Source organism: Lampetra planeri, chromosome 1, assembly GCF_965212315.1.
Source record: "Lampetra planeri chromosome 1, kcLamPlan1.2.h2, whole genome shotgun sequence".
Lineage (NCBI taxonomy): Eukaryota > Metazoa > Chordata > Hyperoartia > Petromyzontiformes > Petromyzontidae > Lampetra > Lampetra planeri.
Window position 1 is genome coordinate 23,573,777 of NC_136107.1, and position 16,474 is coordinate 23,590,250.

General features: G+C 53.3%; 1 protein-coding gene across 2 annotated transcripts in view; it reads left to right on the plus strand.

Moving 5' to 3' along the window:
- Nucleotides 1-16,474, plus strand: part of LOC144720412 (signal transducer and activator of transcription 5A-like) — a 48,692-nt gene that overhangs the window by 14,904 nt on the left and 17,314 nt on the right. For both annotated transcript variants that reach the window (XM_078597194.1, XM_078597201.1), the window contains 3 exons: nt 4,485-4,636; nt 12,786-12,941; nt 16,154-16,333. In XM_078597194.1, coding sequence (XP_078453320.1) covers nt 4,485-4,636; nt 12,786-12,941; nt 16,154-16,333 — 488 coding nt within the window. The remainder of the gene's footprint in view (nt 1-4,484; nt 4,637-12,785; nt 12,942-16,153; nt 16,334-16,474) is intronic.

Genomic DNA, 16,474 nt, shown 5'->3' on the forward strand with positions numbered 1-16,474 from the left:
GTGGACAGCTGTTCACTAGATGCTCCATTGTTCGAAGTTGTTTATCACATTTGCACTGTTGAGTGTGTTTCAATTATCATTTAGAACCGGGCCATGGAAAGCACCTGCAAGTGGTGAGAAATTCATAACAAACTATGAAGGCAACATTGGCAGGATCTGATACCCCGACGTCCCACCGCAAAGGGGCAGGCAAGATGTGGTCAAAGCACTTTCCCTTGGCACTGGGCGGTCGGGCATTGCTGAAAGACCTTTCGAAGGCTCTGTCGCGAAGAATGATATACTCCGCACCGATGTCTTTGCTGAGTTGTACAATTGACACAGTGGTGAAGAGCATCGTAAACTTTCATTGAAGGGATGAGACGAAGGGTCCTCATCATTGTAATAAATATGTAAATGCATATTCGCTTTGTAGCATACGGTAAAGAGCACGTCTCAGGCCTCCGCTACGAGCCATGTACGGTTCATAGATTCTCATCTGGTGATAAAGGTAATGGCGGTGGAACGATGGCACGGTGGTTAGTGCTCTGTACTATGAACCTGGTTTGTCCTGAGTTCGATTCCAAGCTTTTGCTGACTTCAGTGGTGAGTGATATCTCAATCAGTGCCTCCCCCTTCCCCCACATTCACAAACCCCTGCTGACTAGCGTGGGGAAGTAAGGTCAAACCATTCTTAGGCCAAACTCTTTTTGGTACACGTAACATATCTTGTGGCGTGAGTTTGGCGAGGAGTTCATGCAACTGGGAGACCGCGCTTCCGTGACGCGCGTCAATGCGATGGATCGTTGATCGGTTTCGGAACACGACCGGGGTCTCCGATAGGCTGACTGACACCAAACACCTCGTGGCACATAGCGACAGTGCCGTCCACATCAACGCCGGGGAGACAAAGGTGGTCAAACATTGGAACTCCTTTATGGTACGTTAGGCTAAATGGGAGCTTGCTAACAGCACTTGCCTCAACAGTCTACAACGACTAAAGCAAGGACATCTTTATCTTTTTTTATACATATGGATGTTTGGATGGTGGTGATGATGACATTTATGCCACTGCTAATCATGTTGATACTGTTACCGATGATGATAATTATTATATTGATCATTGCTGCTGATGATGCTGCTGGTGCTACTGACGATGGCGATGATTATCATATTGATTCTGCTGCTGAAGATGCTGATTATGATAGATGCAGCGTGTTGTCTGGGGTGACAGCGTATGTATGTGTGTATGTTGTTCTTCTTACGCACCGTACGTAGCCAACCATGATAATCTGAGGTGCGGGGGAAGGACAACACACTGATGCACAGCGTCACAGCTGTACTGCATGAGTAACGTGCTCTTGATGGCCTGGGTTTCAGCCTGTCCCTGATAACTTGCAAATCACGCCATAATGCCATTCATGTTTACTATCAGGTTCGCACGAAAGCAGAAGTAAAGGCATAGCCAGCGTTTAAAAACCATGATTTCATTTAATTGAAAATATGGTATTAAACCTATTCCCCGTAGTTATATAAAACGCGTTTTGCGCAGTTTATCTGTGCACTGTATGTGTACAATGCGTAATGTATTATTTAATAACTGGAAATGTAATTTCGTCAAATTACAGTGGAAACCTGAAATTTAAATAACTGACTAAAATTGAATTGCAACAGAAACGATTCGTAGTAAAGTTTCCTGTAACGCAGTTCGCAACGTATTTCTCCTGTAAAGCCCATACTGCTCAAGGCTTTCAGGCCGTTGGTGGCAGCAGCGCCTTGTTTACACAAGAAGCCCGATTTCCCCCCATCACATCTCTGGGAGACAGCAACCACATCAAACCCGCACGTTGACTGATTCATGACTCTGCGGCTCCCTGACCCAGGAAAGGCATCTGTCACGCGTTTTTTTTTGTGTGAGGCAGCCGCTCAGTGATGAGGAAATGACTATAAAAAATAAGAAAAAATATATAATGTACCTAATATCGTGATAAGTACATGTCATGCCCATGTTCAGCACGCTTTTGTGTCAGCCAACTGCCAATCCACTGCCGGATGAGGGCCTCTCTCCCCACGCCTTGCCGGCTGTGAGGGATATTTGACCATACTTCATCTCGCTTGTTAGTGTGCGTTGGTGAAGGTGGGGCGAGTTCAGAATAATGGGGGTTTTCTGCATTGCACTTTCCTGCCTATTGCGCACGGTGATCAACTATTGCAGCACTATCCAGGATAAAACCTGCTTAGTTTTTGGAATCTATTGAGTACGGGTGCAGTGTGGGAGATTTGGTTGCGGGCCAGTGACGATAATTCATCACAAATTCTGCCATTGTGTCTCGGTAAATTTTCTCACTATGAGTGTCAGAAATTCCATCTGTGGCAATTTTAGTCTTGCCACGCAGCTTTTGCTATTTTGTCGGTCACACGTACGACCGCCTCTGAATTCCAGGCCAACCGTCCCACCGATCACTCAGTGCCTGGGGTCTGTGAGTCACTGCCACCTGCTGCTCAATAGGGAACTGCAGCTTTCTGTAATTCGACTGCCTTTTCACACACAGCGAATTTCAGGGACTGCAACGGCACAGGGATAAAAATATAATACTGGTAGGACCTCCTGGTTACACCAGCTCACAGGGGATTATTGTGTCCGTCCGTCCGTCGTGCAGGGAGGGGCTGGGTGGGGAGGGAGGGACTGGGTGGGTGGGTGGGGAGGGGAAGGTGGGGATGGGCTTGGTGGGGAGGGGCTGGGTGGGGGGTGGGAGGGGTGGGGCTGGGTGGGAGGTGGGAGGGGTGGGGCTGGGTGGGGAGGGGCTGATCAACCCGTGGTGCCCTTATAAAACTCAACGTTTAACCTACTCACGCCGGCTTGTGCCCGCCCTCACAGTTGGCCATATTTGCGGAATAAACCACGCCGCCATTGACCCTGGCCATTGACCGAGCAACCCAACGTTCCTACTAGCTCCCTCCGCAGGAGGAATGTGTTTAGAGTGCCATAGTCACGGTGACCAAACGTTACACGGTATCTTGACGTATATTTAATATGCTGCTGCTGCTTGCCTCAAGCATACCTTATTCCAAAGCATATACTCCGTAATTGTTCAGTTACAGGCCAGTGTGTGTTAATGATGGAACGTGGTAAGGGAGTTCAGGTTGCCACAACGATCAAATTATTTACAATGCAAAATATTGAAGCACTAATTTTGAGGATATGGAAGGCAGAGTGTGTAGTTGGTATTAATTGTGTTAGTCTATGAATAATTGCAGAGAATATAACGTAACAAAAAACAAAGTAATTACATTAAAATAAATAAACAAACACGTTTGTAGCGACATCACTGAAAGTGTTAATTTAAAATGCCATTTGCTGTTGTATATATCATCACTCCACATGATTTACTTAAAAATATATATTTGACGAGGAAATTTGATGCACTTTTGAATCTTAGCCTCTTTCGATGATGTCATAGAAATGCCTTTACATGTTTAAAGAATATTCATATTGAACTTGAGAGGTTTCGCGCAAAAATATACCGACCCAAGTGAAACCTCACCAGCCCTTGGGCCTTTGTGATAAATGCTTCCATTGCCCAGAAGAAGAAAAAACCCTCGTTCCGGCGTAATACTTTTATTTTTCAGGAGACATCATTTTTGTGCACATGGGACAAAACCGACTGGCACGTATAAATGGGGGTTACACTCAAACTCCACTCACCGTGTGTGGATTTCTGCTTCACGCTCTGTCGGTGCGTGATGGATCCTTCTAGAATTACTAGAAAATGCCTTCATTCCTGCCGAAACTACTGCCGGTTTCCGATACCGGGTTAAATTCACATCCAATAGCTTCCCCATTGCGAAAATTTAATCCCACATCTTCTTACCCAATTGTCATCCAAACACACTTGCTCTATGTACTTCTCGAGAACCTCCATTCTCTGCAGGTGGGTCTCTTGTATATATCATGATTCCAACCCCACAACTAAGTCATTGGTTTACAGGCACACTATCACCACTTAACTTCGTTTAGCTTTTTTGTTTCATGAGTTCAATGACTTTTCATTACCAAAGGGAGATAGGTGGCATATATCGCTAGTGCATCAAACTGGAATATATATATCGTGGCAAATGACCAACTCTCTGCAACAATCCGAAACACTCAATGACTCAATAACGGGCTTGACTCACACTACGGTTATGAGGTTGAACGTTCAAAACTCAACCAAGGATCGACTCAACCCATCATCCTTCTGAGGCTCATACATTTGGTACCACTTGTGCAATGTCAATATTGGCCATCCTAGAGATAAACTGGGTCCTACCATGCGAATTTGAGAATTCACATCATCAGCTCGGTCGCGATTACGGATGGTGCCCCGCCCCAATGCTTATTGAGCACAGACACACTGTGACTTTGCTATGGACTCTTTTAGCATTGCCCCTTTTGAGCCTCGATGAACTCTGCGTGGGCCCGTGTGATTATTATTATGGTTGATTGCTCGTGTGACGGCTGCGTGCAGACCGTGGTGGAGAGGCTGCAGACGTGCACGATGCTGCTCAACCAGATGCTGTCGTGTCTCCTGGAGGACAAGCTGCCGCAGTGGCAGCGCAAGCAGCAGCTGGCGGCCATCGGAGGCCCTCCCGAGGGCAGCCTGGACGCCCTGCAGGAGTGGTATGCCCATCGATCCAAAAGACCATGCATGTTAGGGTTGCCACCTGTGTTGGGTTTTCCAAGGATCGTCCTCTTGTTGTGGAGGTAGCCGGTGTATGACATCTGTGAGTGTGTTCCCCGGATATGGAAAAGTCCTGGTTTTCGTTAGTTTGCGTAATAATATACCAGTCGAGGCAATGGATTTATATGGAGCTCTCCCCTCTACAGGTGTTAAGTAGTTGTTGCTGTTGTAGACGGAGGTACTCGGAGACGGAGGTGAGTTAGGGGCTTCCGCCAGGGTTTATCAACAAGTATCACTATAAAGGGTTCCCTCTTCACCCCTTCCACTATCCCCGTTCCTCCAGTGACCCCGCTTACGTCACGGGGTCTCCCTTAAATACCCTCTGAGGCGAGACGTCACGTGCACTGCCCAGCGTGTGCGACCCCACGTCCCGTGATGTCACCGCACCGGACAGCGCACGCGACGCCACCACTCTCCTCTACTCCTCTACATCACCCCCCCCCCCCCCCGTTAAAAAAAAACAGCCGACCCGGCTGCAAGCACCCCGCAAGCGGGGCCCCACACCGGACCGAAGACCGAATATTCACGAGTTCGTGTGCCTGAAGGTATAACCGGGTGCTAGAAACTAAACCTTAGGGCAGCACGGCCCCTCAAGCAGAACAGCAACAACAAAAAAACAAAACAAATAGACTCCGAAGGCCTCATCCGCCGGATAGCGCCGAACGGGCGCCAGGGGCTGGGCCCGCTGAACGGCCATCAGGGCCGTCACCGGAGCCGCATCCCCCTCGAGCGGGTATGTGCTGCTGGCCCGCTCCCCCGTATGATGTCCGCCTCCCGTGCAGGTGGCCCGTCAGCGGGCAACAGGCCCACCGCCGTGGCCTCCGGTGACCGGGGGGTCTCTGTCGGCCTCACTCGGGAGGGGCCTGGGGGCACACACACAGGTCGGACGTCACCTCCGTCAACGAGACCCAGCCGGTCAGGCACGCCGGACACATCATCAGCCGGCCGCTCCGGAATTGGGGGTGGATCCCCCAGGGTAGATGGAACATAACGTTTGAGCCGGGACGGGTGCACTATCCACTGCCGGCGACCGAACCGAATCCGGACGCATTGCGGCCGGTGGACCTCCACAACCTCCACGGGGCCCTGCCAAGGGTGATGCAATTTGGCCGATGTGCCAACGGGGACCTGGGGACAATGCAGCCACGCTTTTTGACCCGCTACCCACGGGAGGCCAGCTGCCTGGTGTTTGGGCAGCCGCTCATTAGCCGCCTGCCGGCTTGCGGAATTCTCGGCAGAGGCCTGTCGCGCCTCACGCAGCCGGTCAAGCGCGACCTTCAAAGGGGTCGGCACCGCCGACCCCTTCTTGGAGGAGCCAACGTCCATCTGGACGTGCACCGGGGGCTCCGGTTCCCTACCGTACATCAAATAAAAAGGCGAAAATCCCGTGGAGGCATGAGGGGCCAACCGATACGCCGCCAAGACCCCCGGGACGAACAGGTCCCAGTCTGACTGGGACGTGTTCACCTGGTGGCACAGCATGGACGTAAGGGTGCGGTTCAAGCGCTCTACCATCCCGTCTAACTGGGGGTGGTAGGGCGAGGTGTGGATTTTCTTGGTGCCAAGGAGGTCACACACCTCCTTGAGCAACCTAGACGAGAAATTCCGCCCCTGGTCAAGCAACAATTGTTCCGGCAAGCCCTTGTCAAACACGTACCCCTGGACGAAGGCCTCGGTGATAGAAGAGGCCGACTGATCGACCAAAGGCCATGCCATGGGCCAACGTGTGAGGTACTCAACGCCCACCAAGAGGTATTTGTGGCCCGTTGGGATGCAGGGAATGGCCCCAAAATGTCGAGCGCCACGAGCTCATTAACGCGAGAAACCCGGATGGACTGCAGCGGGGCCCGGTCCCGGACAACTGGGGCCTTCCTCCGCACGCAGTCGTGGCAACCCTTCAAAATCAGTGCCACGTCACCCTCAACACCCGGCCAGTAATAGTACCGCTTAAGTGTCAATAAGGTCTTGTGGTAGCCAAGGTGCATAAGCTTCTCGTGAATGGCTCGGGTTAATTTACCACGCAGGCTAGTGGGCACAACCACACAATAGCGTTCCAATTGGGCATCCCAACGCATGAGTAGTCCGTCATGCACGGCGATCGCCGGGGCAGCCGACAAAGCTGAGCTCCGGGCCTTATGTCCAACACGGCGCCGTAGCTTCAGCAGAGAGGAATCCTCTATCTGCAAGCCGGACCATACCTCCCGGGGAAGTCCAAGGCCGAAATCCGCGGGCGCTGCCGCACCTGGAGGGGGGTCCACCTCGGCCGACGCGATCAACTGGGCCGCGGCGTCCCCTGGGGCCTTGCAACGGCTAGAGCCCAGGGCGCAAGCACACCCGCCGCCTGCCGGCAATCGGGATAAACCGTCCGCATTTCCATGCTGTGTCCCCTTCCTGTGGATTACATCAGAGGGGTAATCCTGGAGCACTTCGAGCCAGCGAGACAGCTGACCCGAGGGCTGACTAATCTTCAGCGAATATTGCAGGGCCGCGTGGTCGGTTCGGACCGTAAACAGCCTACCGTACAAATATGGTCTATACAACTGAACAAAATAAACTATGGCCAAAAGCTCCCTCCGGGTCACACAATATCGCTGTTCCGTTGAGGACAGAACGCGACTGCCATAGGCTACCACCCTCTCAACCCCGTCGACCACCTGGGCTAGGACAGCCCCAATTCCCGTGTCGCTGGCATCGGTATTGAGCAGGAAGGGTTTCGTAAAATCCGGGTACCCCAAGGGCGGCGCATCCGCCAAGGCCGTGCGAAGCGCCACAAAAGCCGCCTCCTCCTCCGCGCCCCAGTGAAACCTTTGGCCTTTGGCGGAAAGGGCGTGCAGTGGCTTCGCAATGGTCGCAGAATCGCGTACGAACCGGCGATAGTACGATGCGAAGCCAACGAAGCTACGCACCTCCGCGACAGATGTGGGAGTCGGCCATGTCTGGACACAAGCCGTTTTATCCAGGTCCGTGGCGACACCTGACGTGCTAACAATGTGTCCCAAATACCTCACCGATGGTTGTAGCAAGTGGCATTTCTGGGGTTTGAATTTCAAGCCAGCAGCACGCATTTTGACGAACACCGCCTCAAGGCGTTGCAAGTGCTCGCCAAACGTACGGCCAAAAACAATAACGTCATCCAAGTAGATTAGACAAGACTCCCACTGCAGCCCCGCCAAGACCATCTCCATGAGACGCTGGAAGGTGGCCGGGGCCGAATGGAGACCCATAGGAAGCCGATTGAACTCGAACAACCCCTGGGACGTGCGGAACGCTGTTTTGGGTCTAGAGGCCTCATCCAGTGGCAATTGCCAGAAGCCGGAGAGCAAATCTAAAGTTGAAAAGAACCGCGCGCCCGAGAGGGCGTCCAGGGAATCATCCATGCGAGGCAATGGATGTGCATCAGCCACCGAGATCTTGTTCAATCTACGAAAATCGACGCAGAACCGGAGACTCCCGTCCCGTTTCTTGACTAGCACAATGGGGGCACCCCAAGGGCTAGTAGATGGGGAGATGATGTCCGCCGCCAACATTTCCTCGACAGCCGAGCGGACATGATCTTTTTCCGCTGGGCTAAAGTGGTGGGAATTAAGTCGAATAGGGGCCGCGTCGCCCGTGTCTATGTGGTGGTTCAAAAGAGTAGTGCGACCCAGATCAAACTGACTTTGGCTGAACACATCGGTGAACCGCTCGATGAGGTCGCGGAGTTACCGACGTTCCCCGGAGGACAACGAGGCATTCTCGTCGCACAACGTGGCGATCCATGATGCGTCGGGGTCCCCCGTGTGCATCACGCCCGCCACGACCCCTCCATCCGGGGCAGCGCTCTCGGGTGGAGGAGCCGGGGTCGCGTGTGCCAGGACGGCGCCGGCCGGGACTACGACCGGCAAGGGTCCCGAATTGAGGACCTGCAAAAAAAGGTCCTGGCCCCCCGACATGGCTGTCAAGGCGCCAACCAACCCCTTCGTCCTTGAAAAGTAGCTTGACGGGGACAGGAGGATACCCGTCTCCGTGGAGCCCATTTTGAGCGGTTTGCGCAACCTAAGGGGTATCAGGATTTGTGACGCCGGTGGTACGGTCACCGGCACTTTATTCAAGGCCCGTACACCGGCGACCAAGGGAGACAGGACGGTAGGCGATTGTAGGAATTTCAGCCGCCTCCCTGACGGCATTTCCACACAGCCCTGGTCAACGAGAATTTGGATGGGCATCCTAGACAAAAAGTCGGTCCCCAAGAGGCATGGCACTGCCAAGGTCCTGGAGACCAAAATCGGCCCGGCCAACTCAATCTCGTCAACCCGAACCGACGCTACAACGTGGCCCAAGATGCCCAAACTGCCGCCGTTCGCGGCGACACAAGCCCCGCGAACCGGCCTTAACGGACCCACGCTGCGGGGTAGCAGCCCAAAAATGGCCTCAGAAATAATGGTGGCCGACGCCCCCGTATCCACCAGGAGGCGAACGTGCACCCCTTGCACATATCCTGCCACAGCTGAGGAGCCGGCAGCTGCCGCCACCATCCTATGCGCAAGCGCATCCCAGTGGCGGGTCTGTCTGGGCCATTGAGGGGGTGATGACGATGGTGCACCCGACCCTTCGAAGACAACCCCATGACGATGGGCCCTAGCCCCGCTAGATGCATGAGGTGAAGGGAGCGGCCGCAAAGATGATGCGTCGCGACTCGCCTGGGGCCCCGGACCCGATGCCAAGGAGGGTCTGGGAGAAGGTGGAGTCCCTTCTCCAAAGGCCCCCGGGGCATTCCGGCAGCCCCGCTCAATGGGGCCCCGCTGACCACAGCGGAAGCAGGCCACCGTGTCCGCCTCCTGTGGACGGGAAGGTCCCGGCCGCCCCCGCTGCTCCGGACGGCGACCACCCGACCCCCTTCCTCGACGATCGGGCATCGCCAGGGCCGCGAGGGTGTCCACCCCCTGAGAGGTGACCCCCCCGTCCGGCGCCGGGACCCCCGCACACGCCGCCATCTGAGGCCGTTGGCGGAGGGAGAGGTGCGCCTGAATGTTTTCGGCGACCGCCAAGGATGTGATCTGCCGATCATTGTTGATGGACAGAGCAATTCCTAGCTCCCTTGCCAGGTCAAGCAGCTTCCCCAAGGCCATAGAATCAAGTGCCCTGCCGTACAGGTCAGGGTATGCAGCCTGTGCCAGGGCCAGGAGCGAGCAGCGGAAGGCCAGCGGCAGTTCCCCCTCCTCCCGCCGCCGCAATGAAAACTTTAGCTGTGCGGTGGACGGCGGCTCAAAAACGTTGGCCATTTGGATATAGGCCGCCGGGAGTGTAGCCCGATTGGCCGAATGGATGGACTTGAAGGCCTGCAGATCCCTTTCGTCCAAGCAGGTTGGAAGTGCCGGCAAGGCCTCCTCCATGGACCAGCCGACCGACATGTATGCCGCGTCGAACCGGTCCTGGAAGGCCGACCAGTCGCCCCCTTGCGCGACAAACGGCGCAACGTCGGGTAACCGGCGCTGCCATTGGCCGCGCGGCGCCGCGAGGTGTGGAAGCCAAGCGGCACCTGCGGGCCACCCAGCGGACGCGACGTGGTGCGGCGGTGGCAGCATTGCGGCTCCCGCGGGCCACGCCGAAGACGCGGAAAGGTGCGGTGGTGCTGCGGCCCCCATGGGCCACGCCATAGGCGCAGCGAATTGTGGCTGAGTTGCGGCTCCCATGGGCCACGCCGTAGACGCAGCGAATTGCGGCTGAGTTGCGGCCCCCATGGGCCACGCCGTAGACGCAGCGAGGTGTGAAGGCACCTGCGCTTTCGCGACCCACCTGTCAGCGGCGGCGTACGAAGCCACGGCGTCGTCCCGCGACGCGGCGAGGGACCACGGCGTTACCGAAGACGCGGCGGTATAATTCGGGCCTGCAGCGGCCCCCGCGGCCCACCCCGCCGGCGCAGCGAGGTGCGGGACAGCGGCCGCAGCCGCGGCAACCTCTCGCGACGCGGCGAGGCACCACGGCGTTGCGGCCTCCCCTGGCCACGCCGAAGACGCGGCGGTATGACACGGAGCCGCGGCGGCCCCCGCGGCCCACCCCGCCGGCGCAGCGAGGTGCGGGACAGCGGCTGCAGCCGCGGCAACCTCTCGCGACGCGGCGAGGCATCAGGGCGTTGCGGCCTCACCGGGCCACGCCGAAGACGCGGCGGTATGACACGGAGCCGCGGCGGCCCCCGCGGCCCACCCCGCAGGCGCAGCGAGGTGCGGGACAGCGGCCGCAGCCGCGGCAACCTCTCGCGACGCGGCGAGGCACCAGGGCGTTGCGGCCTCCCCGGGCCACGCCGAAGACGCGGCGGTATGACACGGAGCCGCGGCGGCCCCTGTGGCCCACCCTGCCGGCGCAGCGAGGTGCGGGACAGCGGCCGCAGCCGCGGCAAACCTCTCGCGACGCGGCGAGGCACCAGGGGGTTGCGGCCTCCCCAGGCCACGCCGAAGACGCGGCAGTATGACACGGAGCCGCGGCGGCCCCCGTGGGCCACCCTGCCGGCGCAGTGAGGTGCGGGACAGCGGCCGCAGCCGCGGCAACCTCTCGCGACGCGGCGAGGCACCACGGCGTTGCGGCCTCCCCGGCCCACGCCGAAGACGCGGCGTTATAACACGGAGCCGTGGCGGCATCCATGACAAGGGACGCAGGCACGGCGTGGTGCAGAGCCGCGGCATCGCCGGTGGCCGGCCCCGTGAGCGCGGCGACAGATGGAGCCGCGGCAGCACCTGCGGCCCATTCCGGCGGCACGGCGATGTATGGGGCAGCGGGAGCTGCCGCTGCCCACCCCGGCGGCCCGGCGAGGACGGCACGCGCGTACTTACCCGGGGCCCCCCCGGCGGGCGCAGCCTCGGGGTTTTTTTTGTACCTCGGAGCTGGCAATCAAATCTCATACGTACTTCTAAGGTGTAATACCCAACTGACTGCCATTTGATCCTCCAAGGTCATCAAAATGAGGACTGCTTTCAGTTCGATAAGTGGCATAGGGAACTGATACTGTCAGGGCCCTGAGTTGGCACTGATGATATCTGAGGATCAATCACCATGGGCAACCACCTGTGATGAAATCGGAGTTTCAAGTACAATTAGTTATCTTAGCTTGGTCACCAATGACTGCACAAAAAGAAAACCCCACCATATAAATGGGGTTTTCCACTTGGCTCAATCAGGCCATGAGAATGAACAATCTTTGTTTGATTGACAAGGCACGATCACTCTTTGCAGAGCGTACAACACGTGCGGACTCTGGGAGCACACGGTCAGGGCCGGCTTAACCCATGGGCTAATAAGGCACGAGGCCCTCATATTTTGTAGGCCCTCCATTCCACATTGAAGTAATAGCCATCGGAATTGTTTTTGCTTTTGAATTACGATGACATAATGACTTTATCACAGCCAAAGCTACGGAAAACAAATTGTTTGACGAAATAAGTAAGGGGTGAGTGATGTATTTGATTTTATGCTTTCGTCGGAATTACTCTTTGGTTCTTTCGGTAAAGTCACGTAGAAATAAATAAAATAATAGAATACGACGTTTCGATTGCAACACAAGCAACCGTCATCAGGTAAGAATAAATGAGAAAACAAACCTAGTAAACATAGAAATATAATGCAATACAACACAAGGAGTCGGCTAACACAACAGTCAACACCCTACCTGGTTGATTACGTTCTTCCAAAGAATGCTAAATTTGAGAGAGACAAAACACAGACACGGAGACACACAGACAGACACACAAGCAGAGAGAGACACACACAGAGACACGCTTCTTTTCCCATTCATTCTTACCTGATGACGGTTACTTGTGTTGCAATCGAAACGTCGTATTTTATAATTTAATATATTTTCTTTCTACGTGACTTTACCGAAAGAACCAAACAGTGAGTGATTTATGTTTCATGAATTCACCTTCGAGTCGAATACACGTTTCCATTTCACATACGTGAATAAACAAATGTTTGACGAGCTCATAGTTTTTTTTCTCGACATGTAACACACAGTTGCATACTTAAACCCATCGCTCAAATTAGCTTCATGGCGTGCGCGGACTCGGTGCATGGAGAATTCTTGTCTCATCGGAGAATCGTTTGCGCACGATGGTGTAGGAGCGAGTGCATGGCGGACGGGGTGATACGAGCCAGGCAGCACCTCAAGCGATTCGAGTCCTTGCTGCAGCAACTGGCACTGCCTGGTCCGAGCCCCGACGCTCTGCTCAATCTCAACAATAACCTGGCGCGTCTGCTCTCCGACATCGCCACGAAGTACGTCCGCGTGCAGGGGCTGTAGCCCAGTCGATGATGCGTGTGTGTGTGCCGCTGTTCCACTATGTTTCGGCCGGATCGAGGGGGCTAAACGGGCGCGGCACGGGCTAGAGAAGAGATGGAGTGATGTGGTACAGGAGGCAGTGGAGCTGAGTGGACTTGCCGATGACTGGTACCAGCGGTGTCAAGATCGGCCTCTGTGGAGGAGGCTCGTGAAGGACGCTACTGGGCAGTTGGAGGCAGTCGCCCTCCAACAACAACGGAGGGCGGAGGAGCGACGCTCACAACAACGAGCGGAGCGCCGGGTGGCTAAAGCACAGCAAGTTGGCACAGTAGGGGGCACAGGTGGTGCATCAGCCAGTCATCTCAGTCTGTCGACCCGTGGCACCTGGGTCTGCCCCGTGACCTGCCAGCTGGCGTTCGACACTTCACGTGGCCTCAAGGTGCACATAGCCTGGCACAAGCGTCGTGGTGACGTCACCGCCACTTAGTGGCGAATGGCGGTTGTTCTTGTTGTTGTTGCACTATCGCCACGGATGGTATCGTGGCAACGTTTCAAGGGCAGTGCGCTTTGTCAACGCGTTCCGCTCGCGAACTTACGGCCCCATTCTGCCAAGCAAGTGGCATCACAGAAGAGGCGCTGCCACCCGATGCTTTCCTCACTTCGCTGACATGCTATTGGGAAGGATCACCCTTCAGATGCATTTGGATGCCCTGAAGATCAAAGCTGTGATTGTAACAGCGTATTAATTCTAGATTTGAAGCTTTCGTGACTGCAAGGATTCATACTCTCAGGTTTTTTCGGTAAAGTACCATCTTATTTGACAGGTACTATTCTACTTTACCGAGTGTTGACATCCCCAGAGTTTAACAGTACTGCTTTCTTATTTTTTTTTTATTATCAGCTAACACCGGCCACAACCCCAAGTAGATGTGCACCAATTGTTCTCTTTTAGCCCCCCCCACCGTTCCATTTCCTGGCTACCACATTCAGATAAGCCCCTCTCCCCCTTAACTTGTATTTAAGATCTTGTCTCTTGGAATTTTGCCTCACTTGATAGAGTAAATTTAGCTGTGACTGTCCCACCTGATGACGGAGACTTGTGTTGTCTCCGAAACGTCGTGATTTATTCTTTTATTTCTATTATTTTTTTTTACCGACGTGACTTTACCGAAAAAACCCAAGAGTATTGTAACAGCGATTCGTTCGTTGGAGTGAGCGTCTCTCTGTAGAGCTCACCGTGTTTGGATTTCTGCTTCACGCTCTGTCGGTGCGTGATGGAACCTTCTAAAATTACTATAAAATGCCTTCACTCCTGCCGAAACTACTGCCGGTTTCCTATACCGGGGTTAAATTCACATCCGATAGCTTTCCATTTGCGTAAGTTTAATCCCACATCTTCTTACCCAATTGTCATCCAAATTGTCATGAATACGCTTTGGTTCTTTCGGTAAAGTCACGTAGGTATAAAATAAAATAGATCACGACGTTTCGGGCGCAACACAAGCGTCCATCATCAGGTGGGAAAGCACGGTCTGCTACTGAGGCAGACTGTTTTAAAAGGTTTGAAATGGGTGTAGCTCAAGGGTTATAAAGAAGTGGCCGGGGCTAGTGATGTTAAAGTGAGAAATTAGCATGTAACTGGGCACGGAAATAGCTATGATAATGTGAGAGATTAGCATGAAATAACAGCTGACATAGGCATATTTGAATCCCAAATAAAATGTGACTATTTTTAGGCTTCATTTATTAGATGTATTTACATTCTGCACTTATTTTGTTCCTCTTGTTCAAGAAGCAAGCACATTCATTTGTTTAATGAATACTCATTGTATTGACAAACTGAGCTAATGGATCGTCAGCAGCAGCTGCAACAGCAGCATGCAACACACAAGTACAACACGTGCTGACAGTCACTTACAGCTGTGATCCATCTTTCCACCTCCTACGTGTGTCTTTTGTGCTATCATATGCCAGAGAAAGGACGGAAATAATCCATAGTAATTTGTGCTGAAAATAAAGATTTCACATTTGGACTTGCGCGCATCGGGAGTTTGCTCATAATTTTTATAATCAACCATAATTTACAAAAATCACTGCACCGTGTTAATTTGGCTAAAGTGAAATAAAGAGTGCACGATCCACACCATTAATTCTCCTTCTTGTGCTAACATCAGAAGCTGTTGACTCCATTGCAGCCAGTAGTTTACTTTAGAAACTACGTCTTGTTTTGTTGGCTCATGATTGTTAGCTGTCTAATATATAGCAGAGACAAAAGGCAAACTGAGGCATTGGTGGACATTCGGCATTCCTCTTGCGGGACTCAGTCTCTCCAGGAGACAATCCCTATTTACTCCAACTTCGATTTAACTTTGGAACCTAAAAAATATAAATTGGGTGTTCAGCTTTGCCAGAGGTGAGGGACTTTGCAACAGGCGAGGGATCTAGCAGAAGAAAAATAAGTGAAGGCCAATGCTGATGGCATCAACAACATGGGCCACGATGTTCTGTATGTTTGCACTTCTTTTGCACCGTACGTAGCCAACCTGTGCTAATCGGTGGGTTGCGAGGGGGAGGACAACAAACTAACCACAAAATGCAGTTCGGTTCAACCGGTGGATGGAAAGACAACACAATACAATATTTACAAATACTTTTTTAAAAACACGGTTTAATGAAATGTACTGTCCGAGCTGCCCCTCCCCCTGCCCCCTTCCCCCATCGCCCCTCCCCTCCTTCCACATCCAACGCCCATCGGCGGGTGATTTAGAGGCAACGTGAGTTGAGCGTCGACAATTAGAGCCGTTAAAAATATTGTTTTCAGATATTTTATTTTATTTTTAATGATAGAATATAGTATTGTCATCAGTATGACATGCCTATACCAAGTTTGCAGTCGAACCGACATTGGGAAGACGGTTGAAATTGAGTTACAAGATTTGAGGATACAACAGACAGAGTGAGTTAAATAAAAGGGTGTAAAATGTTTTTAAAACATTTTTTATTTTAATGATATAATATAGTCTTGTCATCGGTATGACATAAGTATACCAAGTTTAGCATTCGATAGCACATTGGGAAGTGGGTAAAAATTGAGTTACAACATTTTTTTGAGGATACGACAACAGACGGAACGAGTTAAATAAAAGCGTGTAAAATAAAAACAAAAAATCAGTACAACTCTTGACATGCACCGGGCCCCCTGCGACAGGACGCTGGTGATGGAACGTCAGCCACCGCAGGTGCTCAAGACGCAAACCAAGTTTGGCTGCAGCCTGCGCTTCTTGGCCGGAAGCAAGCTGGAGCTGACGGGGAGCCTCCCACACGTGCACGCCACCATCGTGAGCGAGGCGCAGGCGCGAGCTCTCCACGTCGGACACCACCCACGCAAGTGAGCGCACGCAAGGTGGCAGGGGGGCGGTGCGCACGTGTTCTTGTGCGCATGGTTTAACGGCCCAATCAACACGAATCCCATACATTCTAGATTTGAAGCTTTCGTGACTGCAAGGAGTCATATTCTTAGGTTTTTTCG